The sequence below is a fragment of the Adiantum capillus-veneris genome, chromosome 14 (genome assembly GCF_014529385.1).
Source record: "Adiantum capillus-veneris isolate H3 chromosome 14, ASM1452938v2, whole genome shotgun sequence".
Lineage (NCBI taxonomy): Eukaryota > Viridiplantae > Streptophyta > Polypodiopsida > Polypodiales > Pteridaceae > Adiantum > Adiantum capillus-veneris.
Genome location: NC_140944.1, coordinates 92,460,420 through 92,488,069, shown reverse-complemented (window position 1 = coordinate 92,488,069; position 27,650 = coordinate 92,460,420). Strand labels below are relative to the sequence as shown.

The 27,650-nt window shown below is 44.2% G+C and overlaps 1 protein-coding gene across 5 annotated transcripts; it reads right to left on the bottom strand.

The window, feature by feature from the left end:
• Positions 1-2,265: 2,265 nt before the first annotated feature.
• Positions 2,266-26,945, bottom strand: LOC147442769 (transmembrane 9 superfamily member 7-like). 5 transcript variants are annotated; one of them, XM_086528821.1, is made up of 8 exons: positions 26,849-26,945; positions 25,413-25,456; positions 4,993-5,157; positions 4,812-4,883; positions 4,611-4,728; positions 4,418-4,527; positions 4,045-4,198; positions 2,266-3,956 (listed from the first exon to the last, which is right to left on the bottom strand). In XM_086528821.1, exons 3-8 carry the CDS (start codon positions 5,097-5,099, stop codon positions 2,799-2,801), a joined length of 1,719 nt encoding a protein of 572 aa, XP_086384947.1. In that variant the 5' UTR covers positions 5,100-5,157; positions 25,413-25,456; positions 26,849-26,945; the 3' UTR covers positions 2,266-2,798. The 5 variants fall into 5 exon arrangements, with proteins under 5 accessions (XP_086384947.1, XP_086384948.1, XP_086384945.1 ...); XM_086528822.1 differs by lacking the exon at positions 26,849-26,945 and having other exon boundaries at positions 4,812-4,924; positions 25,413-25,440; XM_086528819.1 differs by lacking the exons at positions 25,413-25,456; positions 26,849-26,945 and adding an exon at positions 24,997-25,225.
• Between the last annotated feature and the right edge of the window lie 705 nt (positions 26,946-27,650).

Here is a 27,650-nt window from a genome sequence, read left to right as displayed (position 1 = left end):
TGCTCCATACTAATGAATGTATTCAATGTCTCCCCTTCATGATAGGTGAAGGGGATTCCAAATTTTGCCAATCGATATTCGCTTGGACAACTAGCAATTGGGGACACTTGGGCATGTTGAGGTTTTATTAGTGCTTGTACTAGTGGCAATTAATGGAAGGAGCAACTCTGTGTCCTTGACTGGAGAAGAAAAGCATAGTGGCCCCTTCATAGGATTGATGTTGAGCTATCTATTTGGCAACTAAGAGCCTTCATAGAGAATTGGATTTTTCCATTAGAGTAAGAGGATGCTCTGATAAAAGCTCCTTTACTCCTTGTTTGCTTGATTCCTTGAAGACTAGTTTTTGAACAGTCTTGAATAGCTACCCTTGGAGTTCTAGGGGTAAATTTTGACTTGTAAATTTTCCACTATATTCTTTGTAGTTCTTTTTGTGGGCTCTTGCAAGGGTAGAATCTACTTGCCAAGACACAATAAGCACAAACTATCTTAAAATCATTGCAGTTGAACGGGTGAAATCATGTATAGGGAGCACATTTAATTACACCAAAAATTTCAGATGTATGCCAACCAAAGTTGTCGCCAAGATTTTGATTTTGCAAGACTAAATTTCCTTGTTTTGGATTTTGAAAATCATTGAAATAGCAGGAGCACAAGACTACCACAATTGTATGATGCATATGGATCTTGCATTTAATACCCCTCCTGTTACCACCGTATAGACGTACATATTGAATCCCCTTGGTGACAAAGAAACTCTCAGAGATTTTTGCTATCTTTGTTGAAGGTACCCACAAGCTCAAGGTCGGACTTTACGGCCTCTAGCATTTGTACAAGGGGTTGGCTTTGTCTACTTGAGAGCCTGAACCTGATGCCTTGTATCCTTGGGAGCGGAGGTGGGAAAGGAAACGACCGCTTACCTTTTGGGTCTATGTACTCCAAGGATCCTTGGCAAGTCTTGGATGTGTGAGTCATGATGACATGAGGAACTGATCCTAGGTTTTTCAAAAGGGATCCCCTCTAGCATTGAAATTTTTGAAGTGCCAAGCCATTGACTTTTGTTCTTTGTGCTTCACTTGTTTAAGCAAAATCTTTGTTCATCAATTCTATTGTCTTGATTAAATTTTCTGCCTTTCAGGTGGCAATGACACGGAGGGGATTAGTTTTCTGCAACGAAGAGTAGGGAACGAAGAGTAGGGGAAGGGGATAGAATAGATGGGGAAAGAAGAAAGGCCTTGACGTAGAGCCAAGACACTCTACAACGAAAACAAGCCTTAAAGATTCTTATATAATGACCGTTGATGAAAGTCTCACCGTCATCCCTACAAATCTCCATAGTAGGTGATTTAGATCACTTCTACAAGCATTAAAGGGTGCCACAAGGGTAAAAAGGTTTCAACAAGAGGGAAGCGGTCAACAAGAAAGCTGATCAATGCTCGACTGTAAGTGAAGTTCAGTATAGAGACATTGACTAGAAGAAACAATTGCTGCCACTTAAAAGACAGTGGGAAAATTACTTCACACAACGGAGGGAACCACTCTACTAGGTATTCAACACGAAGACATTCCATTACAGATTTTTAAATTATTGTCCTGATCGATGCTTCTCCCGCCATCTTTGTGCACAATAGGATACCAGGTGCTAGTTCAAAAAGAGAGAATGCACCCCTCATTTGTATGCCAGGCAGTTCGTAACAAATGCTGACATCACTGCAGTGCTCATCTTTAATCTTGTATATCATGTGCTATGTGATGTGATTCGCAGCTGTGTTGTGCACGCGCACAAAGAGAGAGAGGGAGAATTTTAACATCGTAGGAAACTATCCCAAGAGACCTTAAAAATCTATCTGACAAGGAGGGTTGAACTCAATACTTGTTATGAGAAGAAAAAGAAGAGAATTTTAACGTCATAGGAAACTATCCCAGAGACCTTAAAGATCTATCCGATGAGGAGAGTTGGAACTCAATACGTATTATTCGAGATGGAAAAGGCATAACCAATCTACCACACTTGGGTGATGGAAAGGTTGTACCATTTTCCTCTCTTTAGTAGCACACACCCACAGCCCCGAGAAGAAGAGAATTTTAACGTCGTAGTAGGAAACTATCCACAGAGAGAGAGAGAGAGAGAGAGAGAGAGAGAGAGAGAGAGAGAGAGAGTATCAATGCCTTCTACAAACAAAACTCTCTTATGAGACAAATCAATGTACAATTGGCATGCATTCCTTGGTATCCAAACAGTAAAATGAACAACACTAGAGTTAGAAATAGGAAAAAGCTTTTTTAGTTGGGACAATGGAGTAAAAATCTGTAATGTTACACCCTACTTTCAAAAAGGTCGTCAAAAAGTACTATTGTTGCATCATGTTTACATACACATCACATTGAAGACCATTCCAGTAATATACCATCATATAAAGTTACATGAAAATCACAGCCCTTTGAGCTCTTCATCCCAGAAGTCGACAACTATGAGCTGGCCAAAAGAAGGAACCCCTCCAAGCCACTCTCAGACAAATCAATGCAAAACCTCAAAATAAGCTGGCCATTAGTTTACATTGTCTGCTAGAGTCAATAAATCCATTAACTCTTCTGTGTATAGATTGCATCTGTGTAACGTAGCAAAGATCTTACCAGCTCAATACTTCTCCGAGCAGTCCATCAACCAAGTATCTACTCCCTGTACAGTGAAAAAGACAAACTCGTCTCTACCTTTGCAGAACCCATCTTTACAGGCCATTGACATATAAGATGCCGTCTCCTTGACACTTACTGTCTTCCGAAGTGAGATTTCTCTCCTTTTAATCAATCTTCACCGATGCATATATGATCCTCACAAACCAAAAACAGGCATAGAAGCCAATTGTGCCCGTCAGCACAAAAAAGCAATAGGAGATGATACCCATGTAGCCGAAATACAACAAACCAGACACCAATTTTGTGATCTCCAGCTTGGTAAAGAAGTAGAAACTGGCATAGAGCAGCAGATAGATGGCTGAAGACCCAGAGGTCAAATACGACCGCCACCACCAGTGGTAATCCTCACTGCAGAGTTGAAAGTAGCAGAGTACGATCGTGATTTCAGCGCACGTCACAATCAGAATCACGAAGACAATAAACAGGAAACCAAAGATGTAATAAAACTGGTTCAGCCATATGGAGGTGAGTATGAAGAAGAGCTCAATAAAAACTGCCCCAAAAGGTAATATGCCTCCGATCAATACAGAAAAAATTGGCTTCATGTACCATGCTTGCTCAGGAACTTGTCTAGGTATCTTGTTTGTCCTTACTGGATCTTCAATAGCTGGTTTCCTGTATCCAAAGTAGCTTCCTATAAATACTAGTGGGACCGAGATCCCAAACCACAAGAAAACCAATGCAAACATGGTGCCAAACGGCAATGCTCCAGTGGACTTCTCACCCCAGATTAAGGCATTCAAAATAAAGAAGACGACAAAAGCAACACCCGGAAATAAAAATGCCGTCTTCAAAGTGTTCTTCTTCCATTCTACCCCCTTGAACATCTTGTATAGTCGTGCAGAGGAATAACCAGCAAACAAGCCCATAAAGACCCATAACAGCAGCATGGCCATCATCAAGCCACCTCTATTAGATGGCGACAAAAAGCCAAGAAGAGCAAATACCATAGTCACAAGCGTCATCCCAAAAAACTGGACGCCGGATCCAACATATACACAAAGTAGGCCAGCATGAGTTGGAGGCCTGAACACATCGCCATGTACAAGTTTCCATCCTGTCTCCTCCTGTGCTTCATCTTGTATATCGAGGTCATTGTACTTGGCAATATCTTGGTACAATGTTCGCATCGTTATCATGGCAACCATCCCTGACAGAAACAAGACAATCATGAGTGAATTTATAATGGAGAACCAATGAATTTGGTCATCTGACATGTTCAGGTATACGTCCCAACGAGAAGCCCATTTGATGTTGCTTTCCTGAAAATTACCCAAAAACGAGAGACTTGATCAGATGTTTTCCCAAGGCATAACAAAGACCTATAGCCATAACAGGTGAAAATTGTACCGTGAAAGAAACATCATAAGTAAAGATAATTTCTTGGCCTCCTTCAACTTCTTGAGGCAGCATGTTGTTAGCAATAGACATCTTTAAATTTTGATTACAAGTTGTCAGCTTTGGTTTACTTGCATCCCACGGCCCATCATACTCATGATTTATGCTGCATAAAAAATTACGAATGGAATGAGTAAAGAAATGCAAATCACCTGCACTGTTTTCCTTTTGAATACCAGAAAGAAGGGGGGTGCCCCCACCGGTCCCCCAGGCGGGTGCACGGGAGAAAAAAAGGCCCTTCCCGAGTTAAAGAGGCTAAGACTGTACAGAAGAATCTCAATTTATTACACACCAAAATTTTGCACTGAATACTGGAATATCTTACCTGTAAGGAATAACCTCGAAACCAACAATGCGAGAAGTAGCTGTTTCAGGATCCAAGTGGAATAGAACCTCGAATGATAAATGATTGTGAAGAAAATACTTGTCTTCTTTCTAAAATCAGGAAGAAAAAACGATTTCAAATCAGCACCCAAATGAGATAAACACGAAGCATTCATGGAAGCAGTACAGCATACCCCAGTCTCACTGCTTTTGGACTTGTAGCCAACTGGAAATCCCTCATCATAAAAGTATGCATTAACACTACCATCATGCCTCTCTCTCTTGATAGCAACAGGTAGATTATCGAGTATCCTACGCAAAAGAAACTAGGTGAGTGTTTGTTTAAGTTAAAACATAGCACCTCTTCCCTTTGGTTATCTCAATCTGTAGCTTACATATTGACCCGATATTCATCATCGATCTTCTCTTTGAACTTCTTGACTTCCTCTGTAGAAAGCTTTTCTATCCTGCAAACTAGCTTGCATAGCTCATTCTCCCTCATTCGGAACTGATAATAGAAACATAACAAATATAAGAGGGCTATAGAAAAGCAAGCCTGCAATGAGACAACTATACCTTGTAAAGTGAGTTTTCAATTCGGTCTCCTCTAAGAACTTCACCAAGGTTTTCGGCATTTGCAAAAATCTTGTTGGGCTTGCAATAAGGCAGATCATAATAAACATATGGCAATTGTGTCTTTGTCGAGGTCAACTTGTTCACCTTCACAAGCAGATCATCCCCCTAGCAAGCAAAGTCACATAAAATATAGATCATTCATAACCAAGAAACTAAATGAGTAATCCAATTGTTGTTGGATACCTTTGACATTCTATGCTAAGTAGCTTAGTGATAAAGTCATACTTGATAGTACTCTTCTACCATTCAGATACAGAACCGGACCATCACTTTGGTGCAAAATGACAATCCAATCATACTTTGAGTTCAAGTGACTGAGACAAACCCCACAATAATTTTAAGCTTGCTTCATATGTAGATACTTTTGAGCTTTGTTTGAGCATACCGTTTGTAATTTGTTTGAAATAGAATTAATCTATTTTGAACGTATCTTGGTGCCGATTGAAATTGCTTGATTCTGGTTTCGATGCCGGTTTCAATGGTGTTTTTGGAAAGCCTCTAGATGATGTATGCTGCGGTTTGGGGATCATTCAACTATATTAGAGCTGTGAAATTCTCATGGCCCAGACTTCCGCCATGGGGGGAGTTAGAAACATCTAAAGCAACGCAAAATGCAGTCTGGGGAGCATTTAGTTGTAAATGGAAACCTCCAAGCGACGCAGGCTGTGGTCTGGGGGGTTTTGTTGTATATGGCCTTTGAATCACACAAACTTCGGTTCTCGGGGAGAGTATTCAGCGGGGAGTTTGTCTTTATGTCTTGTAATCGCATCTGTAATCATCTATACTGCATTGTGATTCCATTTCTGCTTTTCTTTCTACGTGTTTGCGATCCATTTCTGCTTTTCTTTCTTTGCATTCACGATCAAATCCTGCCATTCTTTCTGCTTGTCTTGCTTCGCGTTCTAACTTCCTTTCCATAAACATCTGGTCCAAAGCCTCCATAGGAGTTAGTGCAAGCCTTGTCGTAGATGGGGAAGGGGGAGGGTCGGAAAAAACCTCTTGGTGGGAAAAATTCTTCTTCGCCTCTCTCATGCTCATCACCTCCAAGAGAAGTAGCGATTCCGCTTCGAGTGATGACTATCCACTGAAGTCGTGGGTTCTTGTGGTCTTGGGTTCTTAAGTTCACGAGGAACTTCGGTTCTTGTGGGTCTTGGTTCTTGGGGTTCTTGAGGTTCTTCTGTTGCTTGCAATCTGTGTTCGAGAAGGATCTTCTCTTCACCCGAGTTCTGCTCTTTTCCACGGGCACATCCCTTGGCGGCCTTGCGCTCACACCAAGGTTGCTTTTTCCCACCTCACGTCGATTGGCCGGCCGCTAAGTGCACGGTCCGCTCTCAATGAGTGAAAAGAGGCACAAGGGGCGGCTGGGACAAGCCCTTCTTTCCGGGGATTCCTGTCACTCTTCAAAAACACAATTAGGAATCAACACGCCCAAGTGAACTTGGGTTCGTGCGACCGCAACAAGCAAAAAAAAATTCTTGTGATTCTTGTGGTTCTTTCCTGGAGTGATACACGACATTGCCAATGTAAGGTGCAGCGGAATGAATGTTGTATTTTCTCAAGATTAGTGATCTTTATTGCTCAAGGTTTCTTTTAGTTCTTAGGGAAGGAGAGAGCCTTCCGTCTTTATGGACAGTGCTATGATCACGAACAAAGTGAGTGGATATTGTGCGTGCAAGTGAATGAGACTGAGAGAAGGAGAGAGAAGAGATACGACACCGAGAGGTTGTAAAACCCTCCTCCGAAGGCCCCATTCTCGTCGGTGAGAGTGGTCTACTTTGATTACACAAAGGTGTACAATGCGTATGCAATGGACTGATGCAACTTGGACTATGCCGATGACGACGACGGTGATGACGACGATGGCTTGATGGCTGAAATCTGTGGTCTTCTAATCGCTGAAATTCGGGGTTGTCTTGATGGCTGAAAATGACTGTTTTACTGCTGTCTTAAGGGCTGAAAATGGTGGACTTGTCGGGGGTCATGCTGATGGCAAAAACGCTAAGAAGCTGGCTCTGTCAGGCTGCGTTTAGGGCTGGTTTGTACTTGCTATTGTGCTTGCTGAAAACGCTGCCCTTGCTGGTTCCAGGCTGAAAAACGTCACACAAACGCTGAGATGGCCGATTTGCTAACGATCTCAAAAACGCTAATGATGGGGGCTGCCTGTAGGGGACACAAACGCCAAGAAATGGAGGTTGTGGGTGATGGCTTGCTGCAAGGGGGAAACGCCAAGAAGATGGAGTGGATGCCGAGGCTAAGTGCTGGGAAATGCCCGCGAAGATGGAGGTCCAAAAACGCTGGGGGTGCTGGGGGAGTACTACTAAGAAGTTGCCTGTTGAGCGGGAAGCTCCTGCTGCCTCTTTTGCCAGAAAGTGCTAACTTGGGTTTCCTTATATATTAACTTAGCAAAATTGCCCTACCTACTTTTGTTGGAAAGTCACTTAAAAATAATAAGTGAAAATAACCAAAAATAGGAAAATAGGCTAAATGCATTGGAAAATTCCCTTGACTGAATCTGATGGATTCTGAAGGGAATACTGATGATCATGTTGTGTGCAACCGAAGGATATGCATCTATACTAAGTGACTGGGCATGCACGGTCTACGAATAGACTCACAAAAGTGCCAGATCACTGCTAATCTAAACTGACTGGACTGATTGAACCCTGCTGTGGTGTAGCTTGTCCACGGACACATAGGGTTGGGATGTGTCACATGACATCCCCTCCTTTTCAAAGTGAGGTACTGATACCGAACTGTATGGCGTCGAGGGAGATCGCCAACAGCATCCGGAATCTTGGAAGGGACTCTTCGCCGGGCCACTCTAATGTGTGGGTCAAGCGATACTTGAACTTCATAAAGGTCTGCAACGCTTGCTTCTTTGGGCCGCGCTGAAAGCGACAAAGTCTTCAATGGCTCCTTCCTTGCTTCAACTTCGTCTAGAATCCTGCTTCTTTTGTCTTCAAGAATCTCCATGGCTGAAAATTCCTGAAACCATCTCCAACACAAAACCATGAACATACCCATTCCATGTAAAGTGAAGGAAAAAAATATTGTCTTCTCTAAAGACTATGTATGCAATGTAGACGAACATAGAGACGGAGTGACAACCCGTTCATCAAACACATGCAAACAATGAGTTCGAATCTTTTCTGTTTGATCGAAATCAATCAACTGTGGCAAATCACAATGGAAATGCCCATGCTTGGTGCTCATACTATCATGTGCTCTTTCAGAAACTATGGCATGCCAAGGAAGAGACATGGAATGTGACTTCCTTACATACAAACTTTTCAGCTTTTCATGAACAATTCGCGTACATTCGTGCTCATCCATGATAGAAACATGCTCAACATACAATATGTCATGCCTAGGAAAAGGGATCACATAACGATGCTGACTAAAATACAGGAAACGATCACGAATGAAACATTCGAACAATGCGTGCGTATCAATCATGCGAACACATAATACTTCCTGTGAGGGTTCTTTGGACCAAGGCTCGAGAGCCAAGGTCGCTTCTTCGGGATCTATCGAATCTTCTTGTGGGGGATCTATGGACCTCGACTCGAAAGCCAAGATCGAATCTTCGTGATTGATCGAATCCACAACGAGGTTAGCTTTGCTAAGAAAAGCATCCACTAATACATCATCCTTGTGAACAATCACATCAACTTCATGCAATTCATCATGCTTGTCTTTTTCATCCAAATCATTATCATTATCATTCAAATCATCATGCTTCTCATAATCATGCACATCCTGTGTATCATACTTTGGAGAAAAAGAGATTGAGAGAATCTCCTTATCCCGAATCCTTTCAACCTTGTCCTGCATAATAGCAATGAGAGATGGAGAAGGAGAAATGTCCTCTCCATGAATGACAATAGGAGAATCACTGTCGGCATCGAGAGTTATAGTGTTAGCCGAAAATTTCATGAGAGCGTCATTATCACGAAACCATCGAATGCCCAAAATCATATCACATCCTGAGAGAGGAGAAACAACAAATCTTCTAGTAAAGGCAGTCTGGTGAATTGCAAACAACACATCAAGGCACTCCTCCGTGATGAGAGCGTCCATACCAAGACGAAAGCCAAAGACCTCGATAGCAGATCGCGAACTAACTTCGAGGCGGACTCTCTCAACAAGAGAGGAACTGATCACATCATGCATACTACCTGGATCAAACAATATGACAAAACGGTGCCTCGACGTACGACCATAACATTTAATGAGAGAATCATCAATAGGAGGGTCCTGAGAAACCTTGGGCACACTCGTGTTATTATTCATTGCATTTGACAGAGGAAGTGGGTACTGTGGGTTCTTTAGATTCATTCGATTCAAGCTTAGGACATGTTCTTTTTATGTGACCCTTAATGTGACAATGAAAACAACGTCCTTCCTTAGAATAAGTGCTTTGTTCTTCCGACGTGATGTATCCTCCTACAATTCCTTGTGCTACCTTTTCATATGGAGTAAGCTTCGGTTTAGCAATTGTGTTAGCCTTACCCTTAGATTCATTGGAAGAATTCTTTGTTGAGAGACTGTTGGAAGATTGATTAGAAGAGTTATCATTCTTACCATTCTTACCGTTCTGCGGGTTCTGAGAAGTCTGCGAGGTACTTGTGGAAGTCTTGTTCTCCTTAGGCTTTCCCTTGTTGTGCTTCATCTCCTATGCGAGAGAAATTGCTACCGCCTTGTTGAGATCGATTGGATCGAGTACCTCGACATCGTACTTGATATACTCGTCCAATCCAAAGAGAAAAGCCTCTTTGCGTTCATCATCCAACATGCGTAATTGGGTACCTCTGCAAAACACGATTAGAAAAAGACATAACCAACATACCATTTTGCTTGAGAGCGCGTCAATCGTCCTTCAATCGTGCGAGGTACTGAGGTGGCATAAACCGTGCCTTGAGCTTGTCTTGGACATCAACCCAACTAAAAGAGAGGGGCGTGAAATCGTCGGCTGCCTCAAGGTGCACGGCTAGCTGTGCCTCTTGCCATGCGTGGTACCAATTAATGGCATCACCAGCAAGGTACATAGCTACCGTCAAAACTTTGCTATTTCCTGTCTTCTTAGTTGTCGCAAAATAAGCATTAAATTGATGCAACCAAGAATGAATAACCGTAGCATCCATCTTACTGTCATACTTACTGAAAGTCAACTTTTCTGTGACTGGATGATTGGAATCCGCGTCGTGGCTTGCGCCACTTGACGTACTCCCACGATCTTTGGGTGGTTCGGTCTTCGAGGCTAGGACTTGGACAAGCAATTCTTGAGTGCGTAGCTCTCGTCGAGCTTCACGCTCGGCCTCCAAGGCCGCGGCTTGTGCTACCACTTCCTCCTTTCGTAGTTCTTTTCTTTATTTTCTTGCGTCACGTTCGCGTTATAAAGCAATGCGATTTTCTTCTTGTTGTGCGGCAAATCGTGCATTTCTGTAGTCGCACTCGCGGTCCTTGGCTGCTTGGTCTACGGCCATTCTTGCAATTCTGTCGTCGCGCTCGCGGTCCTTGGCTGCTTAGTCTACAGCCATTCTTGCAATTCTGTCGTCGCGCTCACGGGCTCTTTCGTCGCGCTCACGGTCCTGAGCAAGGCGATTTGCTTCTTGTCTATCCATCGTGGCCATCATCTGCTTGACCATTGCCTCCATAGGGTTTGGTGCACTTGGTGGCGTAGATGGCGAAGGGGGAGGGTTGAAGAAATCATCTCCGGGTGGAGAAGAGTCTTCGTCGCCTCTCTCATGCTCATCACCTGTATGTGAAGAATCCATTCCGCTTCGGGTGACGACTATACACTATGATCTTGGGTTCTTAAGCTCGCGAGGAACTTGGGTTCTTGAGGGTCTTGGTTCTTCGGTTCTTGGGTTCTTGAGTTCTTGGGTTCTTGAGGATCTTGAGGTTTTCTTTCGCTTGCAAATCGCGTTGGAGAAGTATCTTCTCTTCACCCGAGTTCTACGCTTTTCTGCGGGCGCACCCCTTGGTGGCCTTGCGCTCACACCAAGGTTGCTTTTTCCCACCTCACGTCGATTGGCCGGCCGCTAAGTGCACGGTCCGCTCTCAATGAGTGGAAAGAGACACAAGGGAAGACTGGACAAGCCCTTCTTTCCAGGGATTCCTGTCACTCTTCGAAAAAACGATTAGGAATCGACACGCCCAAGTGAACTTGGGTTCGTGCGACCGCAACAAGCAAAAAAAATTATTGTGGTTCTTGTGGTTCTTCCCTTGAGTAATGCAGAACACTTCCAAAGCTCTGATACCAATGTAAGGTGCAGCGGAATGAATGTTGTATTTTCTCAAGATTAGTGATCTTTATTGCTTAAGGTTCCTTTAAGTTCTTAGGGAAGGAGAGAGCCTTCCGTCTTTATGGAGAGTGCTATGATCACGAACAAAGTGAGTGGATATTGTTCGTGCAAGTGAATGAGACTGAGAGAAGGAGAGAGAAGAGATACGACACCGAGAGGTTGTAAAACCCTCCTCCGAAGGCCCCATTCTCGTCGGTGAGAGTGGTCTACTTTGATTACACAAAGGTGTACAATGCGTATGCAATGGACTGATGCAACTTGGACTATGCCGATGACGACGACGGTGATGACGACGACGGCTTGATGGCTGAAATCTGTGGTCTTCTAATCGCTGAAATTTAGGGTTGTCTTGATGGCTGAAATGACTGTTTTACTGCTGTCTTAAGGGCTGAAAATGGTGGACTTGTCGGGGGTCATGCTGATGGCAAAAACGCTAAGAAGCTGGCTCTGTCAGGCTGCGTTTAGGGCTGGTTTGTACCTGCTATTGTGCTTGCTAAAAACGCTGCACTTGCTGTGGGTTCCAGGCTGAAAAACGCCACACAAACGCTGAGATGGCTGAGTTGCTCACGATCTCAAAAACGCTAATGATGGGGGCTGCCTGTAGGGGACACAAACACCAGGAAATGGAGGTTGTGGGTGATGGCTTGCTGTAGGGGAGAAACGCCAAGAAGATGGAGTGGATGGCGAGGCTAAGTGCTGGGGAATGCCCGCGAAGATGGAGGTCCAAAAACGCTGGGGGTGCTGCGGGGTACTGCTGAGAAGTTGCCTGTTGAGCAGGAAGCTCCTGCTGCCTCTTTTGCCAGAAAGTGCTAACTTGGGTTTCCTTATATATTAACTTAGCAAAATTGCCCTACCTACTTTTGTTGGAAAGTCACTTAAAAATAATAAGTGAAAATAACCAAAAATAGGAAAATAGGCTAAATGCATTGGAAAATTCCCTTGACTGAATCTGATGGATTCTGAAGGGAAAACTAATGATCATGTTGTGTGCAACCGGAGGATATGCATCTATACTAAGTGACTGGGCATGCACGGTCTACGAATAGACTCACAAAAGTGCCAGATCACTGCTAATCTAAACTGATTGGACTGACTGAACCCTGCTGTGGTGTAGCTTGTCCACGGACACATAGGGTTGGGATGTGTCACGTGACAGCCAAAGCTCTGATACCAATGTAAGGTGCAGCGGAATGAATGTTTGAACTTTGCTCAAGATGAGTGCTCCGAACTGTGCTCAAGGTTCCTATTGTTCTTATGGAAGGGAGAGCCTTCCATTCTTAATGAGAGAGTGCAATGATCACAAACAAGTGAATGGACATTGTGCGTGGAAGTGTATGAGACTGAGAGATAGAGAAGAGAATACGACACCAGAGACGTAAAACCCTCCTCCGAAGGCCCCACTCTCTATGGCGCGAGTGGTCTACTTATGATTGCACAAATCTCTACAATGCTTGGACTTGCCGACGATGTCGACGACAATGAGGACGACGACGAGACGGCTGAAATCTGGAAACTCTAAGGGCTGAAATCTGCAAATCTTTATCAGCTGAATTCTGACTCTATGTCGGTGGCGGCGGCGATGACGACGGTACGACGACGACGCGCTGAAAACGCAGATGCTGAAATCTACGTTTTCCGGGCTGAAAATACAAACTTCGCTAAATCTGACCGTGCAGTGAGGATCTGCTGCGGGAAGGTGAGATCGACAAGGTTAGGGGGTTCTTCTGCGATGTCTAAAGGCTGAAAACTGAAAACACTGAGGTTTCTTGATGTTCCGTCGCGGTGAATCTGCAAAACACTGGGGCTGATCTGCAAATTAGAAACGCTAGGGCTGAAAATGGCTTTGTTGTCGCCGGATGGCCTGCAACTGCAAAACGCTAGGTCTCTTGTTGAGTCTTCTGTCGCCAGGGATCTGCAAAAGCAAAAACACTGGCTGATCTGGTCCAAAAACGCTAGGTGGTTGCTGTGGAGCAAAAACGCTAGGGCTTGGGGTTCTGCTGAGAAGTTGCCTATAGCAATGGTGCTCTTGCTGCCTCTTCTGCCAATTAGTGCTAGTCTAGGTTTGCTTATATACAAACTTACTCAATTTGCCCTACCTACTTTCCAACAAAAGTCACTTAAAAATAATAAGTGAAAAATGTCAAAAATAGGGAAAATAGGTCAAATGCACTAAAAAATTCCCCTGATGGATTCTGATGGGAATGCTTATGATCATGTTGTGTGCAACCAGAGGATATGCATCTACACTAAGTGTCTGGACATGCACGGTCTGCGAACACTCACAAAAGTGCCAGATCACTTGCTAATTTAGACTGACTGGACTGACTGAACCCTTGTCGTGTTGTAGCTTGTCCACGGACACATACGGTTGGATGTGTCACGTGACAAATGTGTTCGCAGGTTCAATTTCAGGAACCTCGAACAAAGCTGTGGCTTTTTGACACTCTAGTGGCTTCAGCTATGCTCTCAGTGGACCACCAAGGCAGATCTGGTAGCACTCATGAATGGAGATGTATGGAGAGGCCTCTAGTCTCTACGATCTCTCGGATGATTTGGGCTAAGTCCTTAGAGCCACATGAGATTATTCGGGCTAAGGCCTTAGAGCCACATGAGATTATTCGGGCTGAGCTAGTTGCCCCTCCTCTCGTAGTTGAGGCCCTTACTAAACCAGTCTCCTTCATGCATAATTTATGGGACCTTCACAGAGACAGATATGCTCGGCTAGCACTTGAGTCATCCCAACAGCTACTAGCGCTACAAGAGGATACACCATGTTCGTATGGACAGATGACATCATGGTTTCAATCACATGGCTTCAGCATGGATAGACTGCCTCCATTCCAGTACTCCTTGGATGCACCCTCCCTTTCTCTCACACAGATGGAGACCACTAGACTTATACGTCAGGATTTGATTCAACTAGATACCACAAGCACATGGATACAGTCGGTACAAGAGTTGGGCACGAAGATGGCTTTCTATAGAGAGCATCTCCTCCAACTAACAGAGGATGGATATGTGATCAGACCGGCCTATATGGACACTCATTTATCCTATGGGATACAATGTGCTATTGGTCATCGCATGAGCTAGAGATTGAGACTGGCAGATTTAGGAGAGTACCAGCAGAAGCCAGGATAAGCCAGTTATGATCCAGAGAGAGTTACATCACATTTGTCATTGTCCGGTATACTACCAGATACGTGTCACGTGACACATCCAACCCTATGTGTCCATGGACAAGCTACAGCATGATCAAGGTTCAATCAGTCCAGTCAGTCTAGAATACAAGTGATCTGGCACTTTTGTGAGTCTATTCGTAGACCGTGCATGACCAGTCACTTAGTGTAGATGCATATCCTCTGGTTGCACACAGCATGATCATTAGTAATCCTATCAGAATCCATTAGAATCAGTTAAGGGAATTTTCCAGTGCATTTAGCCTATTTTCCCTATTCTTGACATTTTTCACTTATTATTTTTAAGTGACTTTCCAACAAAAGTAGGTAGGGCAATTTTGCTAAGTTTGTATATAAGCAAACCCAAGTTAGCACTAAATGGCAGAAGAAGCAACAGGAGCTCCCCGCTCACCAGGCGTCTTCTCAGCAAGAACCCTGCAATACCCTCAACACCCCCTAGCGTTTTGGTTTTCCCTCATCTCCACAAATCAGCCCTAGCGTTTTTGGTCTCCATTCGCATCTCCCCTTAGCCTTGGCAATTTCAGCCCCTGATCATCGCCAGCAGTCCCCAGAACCCTAGCGTTTTCATCAACGAACCAGATCTACTAGCGTTTTTCATTTTCAGCCATTGTTGCTGCAAATGTTCAGCGTTTTCAGCATTCAACACAGCAGCCGAATCAGCCCTAGATTATTGCAGAATAACCCTAATTTCAGCCCTCAAAAATGCAGCCAAAACAGTCATTTTCAGCCACCGAAAACAGTCCCAAATTTTCAGCCATAGCGTGCTTATGGACAGCAGTTAGAAGACCGCAGATTTCAGCCCTAAAGTCGTCGTCGTCCTCGGCATAGTCCCAGGTTGCATCAGTCCATTGCATCCGCATTGTACCACTTTGTGCAATCATAAGTAGACCACTCTCGCCGACGAGAGTGGAGCCTTCGGAGGAGGGTTTTACAACGTCTCTAGTGTCGTATCTATCTTCTCTCTCTATCTCTCAGTCTCATACACTTGCACGCACAGTGTCCATTCACTTGTTTGTGATCTGTTAGGTGCAGCGGAATGAATGTTGTATTTTCTCAAGATTAGTGATCTTTATTGCTCAAGGTTCCTTTTAGTTCTTAGGGAAAGAGAGAGCTTTCTGTCTTATGGAGAGTGCTATGATCACGAACAAAGTGAGTGGATATTGTGCGTGCAAGTGAATGAGACTGAGAGAAGGAGAGAGAAGAGATACGACACCTGAGAGGTTGTAAAACCCTCCTCCGAAGGCCCCACTCTCGTCGGCGAGAGTGGTCTATTCTTTGATTGCACAAAGGAGTACAATGCGTATGCAATGGACTATGCAACTTGGTCTATGCCGATGACGACGACGGTGACGACAACGACGATGACGATGACGACAACGACGACGATGGCTAAAATCTGAGATCTTCTAATCGCTGAATTTCAGGACTGTTTCGGTGGCTGAAAATGACTGGTTTGGCTGCGTTTTCTTGGCTGAAAAATGAGGTTTCTTAGGGCTGAAAACTGATGGTCTTTACGGGCTGAATCTGCTACACTTTAGGTGAATATTGCCAGTCTTAATTTGCTGCTGAAATCCAAAAACGCCAGGGGCTGAAATTGGTCCTGCTGTCGCCGGGGTTCTGCAAATGCAAAAACGCTAGGCTGATCTGCTGTGTCGTGATGACGCCGGGGCTGATCTGCTGTGTACAAATCGCCAAGGCTGATCTGATGCAAAAACGCTAGGTCTTCTGTGGAGAAAAACGCTAGAGTAGTCGCAGGGGTTGGTCTTGCTGAGAAGTTGCCTGTTGAGCAAGGTGTTCCTGCTGCCTCTTCTGCCAGAAAGTGCTAACTTGGGTTTGCTTATATATTAACTTAGCAAAATTACCCTACCTACTTTTGTAGGGAAGTCACTTAAAAATAATAAGTGAAAATCCCAATAAATAGGAAAATAGGCTAAATGCATTGGAAAATTCCCCTGACTGATGCTAATGGATTCTGATGGGAATTCTGATGATCATGCTGTGTGCAACCGGAGGATATGCATCTATGCTAAGTGATTGGGCATGCACGGTCTACGAATAGACTCACAAAAGTGCCAGATCACTGCTAATCTAACTTGATCGGACTGACTGAACCCTGTTGTGGTGTAGCTTGTCCACGAACACATAGGGTTGGGATGTGTCACGTGACATCCCCTCCTTTTCAAAGTGAGGTACTGGTACCGAGCTGTATGGCGTCGAGGGAAATCGCCAACAGCATCCGGAATCCTGGAAGGGACTCTTCGCTGGCCCACTCTGCTGTGTGGGTCGAGCGGTACTTGAACTTCATAAAGGTCTGCAACGCTTGCTTCTTTGGGCCACGCCGAAAGCGACACAAAGTCTTCTGAATCTCCTTTCTTGCTTCAACTTCGTCTAGAGTCCTGCTTCTTTTGTCTTCAAGAATCTCCATGGCTAAAAATTCATGAAACAATCTCCAACACAAAACCATGAACATCCCCATTCCATGTAAAGTGAAGGAAAAAAATCTTGTCTTCTCTAAAGACTGTGCATGCAATGTAGATGAACAAATAGATGAAGTGACAACCCGTTCATCCAACACATGCAAACAATGCGCTCAAATCTTTTCTGTTTGATCGAAATCAATCAACTGTGGCAAATCATACTGAAAATGCCCATGCTTGGTACTCATACAATCATGTGCTCGTTCAGAAACTGTGTCATGCCAAGGAAGAGACATGGAATGTGACTTTCTGACATACAAACTTTTCAACTTTTCACGAAAAATCCGCATACATTCGTGCGCATCCATGAGAGAAACATGCTCAACAGACAATATGTCATGCCTAGCAAAAGGGATCACATAACGATGCTGACTAAAATACAGGAAACCTTCACGAATGAAACACTCGAACCATGCATGCGTGTTAATCATGCGAACACATAATACTTCCTGTGATGGTTCCTTGGACCAAGGCTCGAGAGCCAAGATCACTTCGTCGGGATCTATCGGATCTTCTTGTGGGGGATCTGTGGACCTCGACTCGAAAGCCAAGATCGATTCTTCCTGAATGATCGAATCGTCCTGTGGGGATTCATTAGACCTCGACTCGAAAGCCAAGATCGGATCTTCGTGATTGATCGAATCTACAACGAGGTTAGTTTCGCTAGGAAAAGCATCCACTAACACATCATCCTTGTGAACAATCACATCGTCTTCATGCAACTCATCATGCTTGTGAGAAATCACATCTTGATCATGCAAATCATCATGCTTGTCATTGTCATCCAAATCATTATGCAAATCATTGGCATCCAAATCATCATGCTTATCATTGTGCTTCAAATCATCATGCTTATCTTTGTCCTCCAAATCATCATGCTTGTCATTCAAATCATCATGCAAATCATTGTCATTCAATTTATCATGCTTCTCATAATCATTCAATTCATCATGCTTCTCATCATCATGCGAATCATTATCAATCAAATCATCATCATCATGCTTCACACAATCATGCAAATCCTGTGTGTCATGCTGTGGAGAAAGAGAGACTAAGAGAGTCTCCTTTTCCCGATTCTGTTGCATCTCTGCCAGTACTTGAGAAAAGAGTTGGAGCAAGGCGGTGGAGAGGGGGAATGGGGACGACACCCGGCACGACTAGAAATGCCTCTCTATAGCCCAAGGTCAACACAGCACCCCAATCCACTCGAAAACACCTTCGAATTGACAATCTACACCTAATCCGCTTCACCTGCTCAATTCCCAAGCGCACACACGCTATCTAGGACCGCAAAAGGAGCCGACACCTCACTGCACCTGCTCTGCCTCCCTCCACACATACACTTACTCCCTCTCTCTCTCTCTCTTTGCAAAGCACCAACGATCCGGGTGTACACACGCTTCACCGGCATCACGACTGGCAACAAACGAGACGATAAAGAAAAAAGGGGAAGGGGGATGTGACACAGCACCACATACCAAAAAAGTTGTGCATTAATGGCTTCCAAGCTCCACTACAATCCTCCTCTGAGCTTCTCTCTCTTCTCCTCTCATGTACAGTGCAAAAAAGAACAACCCCTTAGTTACAAAAAAATTTGCCCCCTTATTGGGCCCGTTTTTGAATTTTTAGGCATTTTTCATGGTAGGCCGACATGTGGCACTCCCCTCTAGAGACTTGACCTTGCTTTGACCATTTTGAACATATCCCGAGGCTTCATACTTCGCTCTACTCACAAGCACCCTCTAGGGAGCAACGACAGCGCCGTCGTTGCTCCCCTAAGGCCTTCAAAAAAGGTTTGGGACCAAAATTGTCCGCGGGAAACGGCCCTCCCATGGGCACGCGCCACGTCTTCACCTTCCTCGCGCGGGCGGAGCCGCCCAAAACCGCCGCCAACTACCACCCCTCGCCTGCGCAGCGCCGGTGGCGCCATCCGCCATAGCCCACGAGCTCCCAAGGAGCCTCTCTCTCTCCCTTGTGACACTATGAGGGCCTCACGGCCCAGCCTTTATAGTCCGCGCTCGGCAGTTTAGGCGCCGCATGTGGGATCTCCCAGCTTGCCACGTGGCGGCTTCCCTTTGAATGGCCTCCAAGGCTTTAAAGTTTTTTTTTAAAAAACCTCTATAGAAAACTCCCTTCTCCCCTCTTTTCTCTTGCCTGCCAACTGGCACCGGCTAAACCAATCACTGAGTTGTAAAGTGGTGCCGAGTCTCCACTTTGCCGGTCCCTAGCCGTACCAACCCCACGCCATTTCGGATTCTCTGAGCTAGCTATCTGAGGCCGCCAAAAACCGGGAAAAACATCTGCCAACCTTTCACCATCAAATGATCCCAACTTCGTCTAGCTGTATCTGACTAATCGAATATCCGATTGATGTGCAGTCGATTTGTGCTAGCTCCACATGGTAAACACTTCCATCGAGAACCTTGGCGAGACTCAAAAGACACCAGATGGCGCACTTTCCAATGCGGTCAAGTGGGCTCAGACCCGGCCCCCGGAAAATCTTCAAATGGCCATAACTTGCTATCCAAAGCTCTGATTCACGATCCGAGAAGACAGGCATGCTCCATAACTCGAGCACTACACACATATGCACTGACATCAGCCCGGGCCACCTGTCCCCATCTGCCCTACTCGTCGGGGATCTGCTACACACCCTTTCTTTAAACTGCAATATCTTGAGCACCGGGACTCCGTTTGACGAGCCGTCTAGAACTGCTCGGAAAGCACACCACGGGCCACACTCTGGCATGCAAAACCACCACTTCGAGCATATAGAGCCACCATCCAATTTAGCGCCTCACAGCACATCCATGGCCTAAAAAGCTGCATCAAGCATACACTTTCACCTGCCCTTGGCTGCAGCCGCACTTCACAGCTACACTATCACCTGGGCCCGCATCTGCTCGACCACATAGCCCCGCTTGGGCCCATTTCTATCATCGATAGCATTTGGCTGTACCAGCGGCTTACCTTTCTTTGTACTCATGCTTTATTGCTGCCATTCTTTCTTCATGTTCACGCTCTCTTTCTGCTTTTCTTTCTACATTTCTTGCTTCTCGTTCTAACTTCTGTTCAGAAAAAATTGCTGCAAAGCCTCCATAGGAGCAATCTTTGTCGTAGATGAGGAAGGGGGAGGGTCGGAAAAACGTCCTGGTGAGGAAAATTCTTCTTCGCCTCTCTCATGCTCATCACCTCCAAGCGAAGTATCCATTCCGCTAGGAGTAACGATCATTCTGCAATCGTGGGTTCTTGTGGGTTCTTGGGTTCTTGGGTTCTTAAGTCCACAAGGAACTTGGGTTCTTGGGGGTCTTGGGTTCTTAAGTTCACGAGGAACTTGAGTTCTTGAGGTTTTTGAGTCTTGAGGGTCTTGGGTTCTTGGGGTTCTTGAGGTTTTCTTTCGCTTGCAAATCGCGTTGGAGAAGGATCTTCTCTTCACCCGAGTTCTACCCTTTTCTGCGGGCGCACCCCTTGGCGGCCTTGCGCTCACACCAAGGTTGCTTTTTCCCACCTCACGTCGATTGGCCGGCCGCTAAGTGCACGGTCCGCTCTCAATGAGTGAAAAGAGACACAAGGGGAGGCTGGACAAGCCCTTCTTTCTTGGGATTCCTATCACTCTTCAACAAAACACGATTAGGAATCGCCACGCCCAAGTAAACTTGGGTTCGTGCGATCGCAACAAGCGAAAAAATTCTTGTGGTTCTTGTGGTTCTTCCCTTGAGTAATGCAAAACACTTCCAAAGCTCTGATACCGATGTTAGGTGCAGCGGAATGAATGTTGTATTTTCTCAAGATTAGTGATCTTTATTGCTCAAGGTTCCTTATAGTTCTTAGGGAAAGAGAGAGCTTTCCGTCTTATGGAGAGTGTTATGATCACGAACAAAGTGAGTGGATATTGTGCGTGCAAGTGAATGAGACTGAGAGAAGGAGAGAGAAGAGATACGACACCCGAGAGGTTGTAAAATCCTCCTCCGAAGGCCCCACTCTCATCCGCGAGAGTGGTCTATTCTTTGATTGCACAAAGGTGTACAATGCATATGCAATGGACTATGCAACTTGGTCTATGCCGATGACGGCGACGGTGACGACGACGACGATGGCTGAAATCTGAGATCTTCTAATCGCTGAATTTCGGGACTGTTTCGGTGGCTGAAAATGACTGTTTTGGCTGCGTTTTCTTCGCTGAAAAATGAGGTTTCTTAGGGCTGAAAACTGATGGTCTTTACGGGCTGAATCTGCTACACTTTAGGTGAATATTGCCGGTCTTAATTTGCTGCTGAAATCCAAAAACGCCAGGGCCTGAAATTGGTCCTTCTGTCGCCGGAGTTCTGCAAATGCAAAAACGCTAGGCTGATCTGCTATGTCGTGATGACCGGGGCTGATCTGCTGTGCACAAATCGCCAAGGCTGATCTGATGCAAAAACGCTAGGTCTTCTGTGGAGAAAAACGCCAGAGTAGTCGCGGGGGTTGGTCTTGCTGAGAAGTTGCCTGTTGAGCAAGGTGCTCCTGTTGCCTCTTCTGCCAGAAAGTGCTAACTTGGGTTTGCTTATATATTAACTTAGCAAAATTGCCCTACCTACTTTTGTAGGAAAGTCACTTAAAAATAATAAGTGAAAATCCCAATAAATAGGAAAATAGGCTAAATGCATTGGAAAATTCCCCTAACTCATGCTAATGGATTCTGATGGGAATTCCGATGCTCATGTTGTGTGCAACCGGAGGATATGCATCTATGCTAAGTGATTGGGCATGCACGGTCTACGAATAGACTCACAAAAGTGCCAGATCACTGCTAATCTAACTTGATCGGACTGACTGAACCCTGCTGTGGTGTAGCTTGTCCACGGACACATAGGGTTCGGATGTGTCACGTGACATGATCATAGCACTTTCATTAAGAACGGAAGGCTCTCCCTTCCATAAGAACTAAAAGGAACCTTGAGCACAGTTCGGAGCACTCATCTTGAGCAAAGCGCAAACAATCATTCCGCTGCACCTAACAATACGAGGCCACTTTCACTATCTTTTCAGAGAGGGCTTTGGACCGTTGGCTAGAGTCATGAGATATCACGATCAAAGATACCTTGGGTTGTTTTTGCTAGAGCTACGCAAACACAGGGAAAGTCTCTTGAGGAGACCAAGTAGTGGGAGACATTCACAGAGGGGAATCACTGACTTTTTAGAGCAGGGACTCAACAGATGGATGAGCATGCTTCGCAACCGACTTCAGAGCCGACTTCTACCAGAGGTATATTAGTGGACAGAGCCACTGAGCTCGGGAGAGCTAGACGTCCACCTCTACGGGGGCGACCACAACATCGACGGAGGCTCCACCAGAGAATCAAAACCATTATAGCACAACATGGGAGACACCCAGTACGATTATTTACAGAGGGGGACATTGACGAATCTCTTCAACGACGGTAGCAATACTTCCATGGACAACGTCCAATCCTAGGCATCCTCGAGCATGGATGATGATAATGATGATTTTCAGGTTGACAATTTGAGTCTTTTAGTTTTAGTCTTTCACTTTACTTCATTATATTTTTGTACCCAGACATTGGACACAAGGATTGTACCGGTTTGGTCTCATAGGTCATTTTGGCCTTTTGAAGACATTTAATATAACATTCCATTTCTCTCTCTCTCTCTCTCTCTCTCTCTCTCTCTCTCTCTCTCTCTCTCTCTCTCTCTCTCTCTCTCTCTCTCTCTCTCTCTCTCTCTCCTTGGTCAATACGCTTACGCATCGTCGACTTTGACACCTTAGAGAGTGGTTGTCAAGACCATCCTCCGCCTCCTTTTTTCAAGTACATTGCTTTACTTGGACAACACATCTTGATGGTTCATCGGGAGGCTATCCCAGTGAAAGGTCAGCATTCGCGACAGCGAGGAGACTCCCCTCTGGCCTAGTCACCAATCTCACGGTACTACTACCTTTTAGCGGTAGTGGCACAGTGGAAAAACAGTGGGGTTCTCACAAGCGTACAAAGGGCACCCCTAAATTTGCCTTCGATGTGGGCGCCCTAAGGAACCAACGATTGCATGCCACATATACATGCCATTGATCATCTTGCGTTGTTAGCACCCTTTTATCATCGCATGTACCCGCAAGAAAGGTCATAACACATAGATACAAATGACTTAATGAGACCTTCATGCTTTTGTCATTTCCATCTATTATAGAAGTGAACATTATACCTCAAAAACTTGAAGAGCGATGCACACTTCTATTACATTGAATCCATATATACACTTGATGTTCTAGCTCTATCATTACCCCTCTTTTGCATACGTTGGGTTGGGGCATACGTAGGCTGTAACCCAAAGTCCTCAAGGTAAAGCTGCAATACATTTGGTGACTCTAACAGTTCATGCTCTTCCATCCACTTTGCATCCATAGGTGGATAGTTCTTTAACTTCACCAAATAGCGTCTTGCAACCTGTCCCTTAACTTTTCTTTCTTTGTGTGCCAAAATCTGTTCAGGTAAAAAGATCTCATCAAGGACACTCTCTATGGGACTATCCTCACGCTCAACCAATCTACTCAGGATTCTTTGATATCTGCTCAAAAGCGTTTGAGTGATGGCCTCTATTCTCCCAAACATGATGCTCACATGGGGGCCAGTGGCATGGTCAGCTAGCTCAGGGGCAGCGCTGGGCTATGAGAGAGCAGGGCAACCTTGGGATCAAACTTCACACAGGACAGCGTCAGCACTACCCAATGCCTAATTTCTCAGCAGAGTTTGGACACGAGAGAGAGAGAGAGAGAGAGAGAGAGAGAGATCAAATGTAATCGGTAGAATTGCCATATGGTTTGTATTGTGGGCCCAATGCTTCAAAGCTTTTGAGGGCAGAACAGAGCCTTCCATTGTTCAGTTCACCTTTTGGCTGGAGCTGATTTACACACTCGGAGGAGTGTATGACAGCATAAACAGCAGCTCCAACCAGGTTGAGACCAATTGTGGCGGACTGGACCTTTCTTTCCAGTGGACCATTGTATCCATTGACACTCCAAGCCACCTGTGGCTCTTTCCCCCTCCCATTTTATGGTTCAGTTGCTCTACATATGTTATTGATCATGGGAGAGTCTCCCTTTTCTTTATTACTGTGTAACCTCTTGATATAAGAGAAGGAGATGTAGCCCATTAAGCAGATTAATAGCTAATAGAAGGATCTTTTTAGCACAAAACCAAGAAGTTGTGTAGCTATTGCGCTGCCACTTAAAACTTCTCTCTCACACACCTTTTCTTTACCTACCGGAAAGGAGCATTCTTAAGTCAAGGAGTTATACAGGTTTTTCAAAACGTTGTCATGACTATTCCCTTTCCTACTACAACTGGCATTGTCATATCTAAATGCCATACATTGTGAAACCAGTCCATGCGCACTAGAAGGGCAGGTGAACAATAAATAATTGCAAACACACAAGTATAAGAAAGCTAATCTTCCAAGCAATGAGCGGCTACAATGCCTGCACTTAAGACTTAATGGCCCAACGGATGGTGCCTCTTTAGTGCTTCTTCATTCTAACAGTGCACGTGCTCACAAGCAGTATCTGCCTATGCCTCTTGACCAGCACCTCTCTTCCAAGGTTCTTTTTAGCTCCATTTCTTGTCTTTAACCTGCACTCCTTGTTCTGAAAGATTCTCCGTCTCTGCCTTGTTTAGCAGCACATACAAGATCAAAGGGAATACCCTTCCTCTAGAACAAACAGGTTGTAACCTGCTACATGGACATCCTATTAAGTAAAATGTCACGTTCGTTTCAATCTTCATTAGTGAAGATGTGTCTATGCTCTGTTCGAACGCTCTGCATCAATGACTGGAAGGAGCCACATAAGTAGGAAGTAGGCACTGCAACGAGATGTGGAACATCGCATTTATAGAAAGCTCTACCCCATTAAACGAACAAGGAAGCTATGGTGGGCAAGCTACTGTAACAGAGCCATATCGTCCATACCTTGTTAAGATCAAGAGGTGCAACACCGGGAAGGTAGAATGCATGCAAGCACGGGAGGAAGAGCAGGGCCACGACAGCCACGAGAAAGCAGGCCCGCGCACGCGCCATCGCAGAAGCTTGAAGCTCAAGAAACATACTTTGCTTTCACCTTTGAGGCCGGTACAAATGCAAAATGCTAAACGTTTCTCCCACCATTTTCTAAGATATGGAAGAGTACCTAACAAGGTTGGTGTAATGATATGTAGCTGATAGGAGGTTGGTGTTTCAACCCCTCCATCAATCCCCGTCTCTAAGCTAGTTAAACCGTAAGGTGGGAGGTTTCAATCCCCTCATTTGGCACTAAGCACATCTTACATAGGGTCCTTTAACGACAAAACAATGCAAGAGAGACTAAAGGATCAGACAAATGTCCTTACTCTATTTATATGCGCAATTTTTTCGTCTTTGCTTTCATCATCCCCTGCGAGCATATAGGGTGTATTAATCAAGCATACTTGCATCAAATTCCAATTTTTAACGCAATAAACTATCTCAACATATGGATTATTAATTATAAAATCTACTCTCACAATCACATATTTTTGAGTTCATAATTATGAGAAACTTTGAATCTCTCACTATGAGCCTAGAGTGGAAGATGATCATGCAAATATCGCAAAAAAATATTTTTGAATGGTTAAAGTATGATATGATCGCTTATGGATCATGTTTTTAAATCTCATAGGCATCACGCTTGAGTGATATCTTTCACATACGATCTCTAGTCTGGATCTACAACATATAATGTTGCACACATCAAAAGTCAAATTTATAATGAGTAAATTTGTATTCATACCCTTCATGGATTTAGAGATGTGCATCAAGTTAACTTTCATCTGCTAGCTAAAAATCAAGAAAGTGGCAAGCAAAACACCTATACAATGAACACAGATGCATATATGAATTGTGGTGTGTGGATGCTCGCCATGTTCATAACAAAACTAACTTTCAAAGCATACCATGGGGTAGATACGCATGCCATGAGCTTTTTGTCAAACACCTCTAGAAAATCGAGTAGCGTTGAAATCTAGATGTGTGGCAATAGTGAACATAGCGACGTGTGTGTGTGTGTGTGTGTGTGTGTGTGTGTGTGTGTGTGTGTGTGTGTGTGTGTGTGTGTGTGTGTGTGTGTGTGTGTGTGTGTGTGTGTGTGTGTGTGTGTGTTTTGGGTTATGGCACTCTATTTGAAATAACTTCGTTGGTTTATCAAGAGAGTAGAGGAGGAGGATGAGGGATCGGAGACAAATTTAGAAGAATAAGTGATGAAATCACAAGGCGTGCCTAGAAATAGGAAAGAGATACAAGGGGAAACATGTGCTTCTCAACAATAATCAAAACTCTAGGCACTCAAGAAAAGGGCGATAATGTAGTTACTATTAGCTTACGTCAGTTATATTATATAACTTTTTGTTCAAAAGGTTACACATAAGAAGCCATTGGAAGTTTAAAGTTTTTTAGGTAGCGATGGAGCACTATGGAGAAATAAAACTATTCTAGTAAATAAAAGTGGAGTCATGGAGAAAGAGGGAATATCTTTCTGGGTATATCAAGATTGCAATGGAACATTGGCATAAATTTTTGAGCTCAAGTTATACTTCATTTACATTATCGCACACTTGTTAACACTAGTATAAAGTACATGGCAAAAGAAAACCAATAGAAGGCATGGGTAGAACAATCGTTAGATTAGTCAAAGATCCCCCATCACACTACATCTGAAACCTATGATCTACCCAAGTAATCACTTCACAACCATGCTTGCAACTTTTCTTGTCTAATGCTCGTTGGGTATCAATCAAGCATTCCTACTTACAAGTCGCCTCTATGCAGGTTGTTGCACTTCTTCAACATTTATTGATGAAACTAGTGGAACATATTGGATCAACAACAGCCAAAGAAAAAAAGTGATGAAATTGCAAGGCTTGCTTACAACTTGAAACACATTATTAGAAGAGACAAGGTTTTGAACATGCACTAAATTAAAATAAAAGATTGTAGGAATGTAAAAAGCATGGGGAGGCACAAAGATTGTTCTTGAAGGGATGGTGATACATACTTGATGTGTGATAGCCAAGCAATACAAAGTGTTTTTTTTTCTCTTTTTTTCTTTTTCTTTTCTTTTTCTTTTTTTTTGTGGGGGAGGGGGTTTGTTACGGGCTTGAATATAGTGTGGATCATTTGGATGTAGTGTCTTGGGTGCAACATAGCATGCAATTCTCGATAATGGTTGTTATTTTCAATAATGTCAATGTTGAAGCCTCCAATGATTATGCTTATTGATTTTCTCTTGTCAATGCATCGACTTGTGCCATCAAGGCAAGTGTAGGTGTCTTGGGTGACTTGTACACGACGATGAGTTACGCAAGCAACCCTAAATGTCAAAGAAGCATTGTAGTATTTCAACGCTAGGAGATGAAATTGTCTCTATGGAATATAGTTGGAGTGAAGGTTTGTAGTATATGGACAAACCAAAGCCAATATTGTGGTGGCTAAAATTCGATGTAATCAAGTTTGCATTGGTTGCTTTTTTTGTGTCTTGGAAGCATGTAATATCTGATTATGTGAATTTTGGGCCTCCTTTGACGCTTCGAATGTATTTTTGGATAGAAACAATG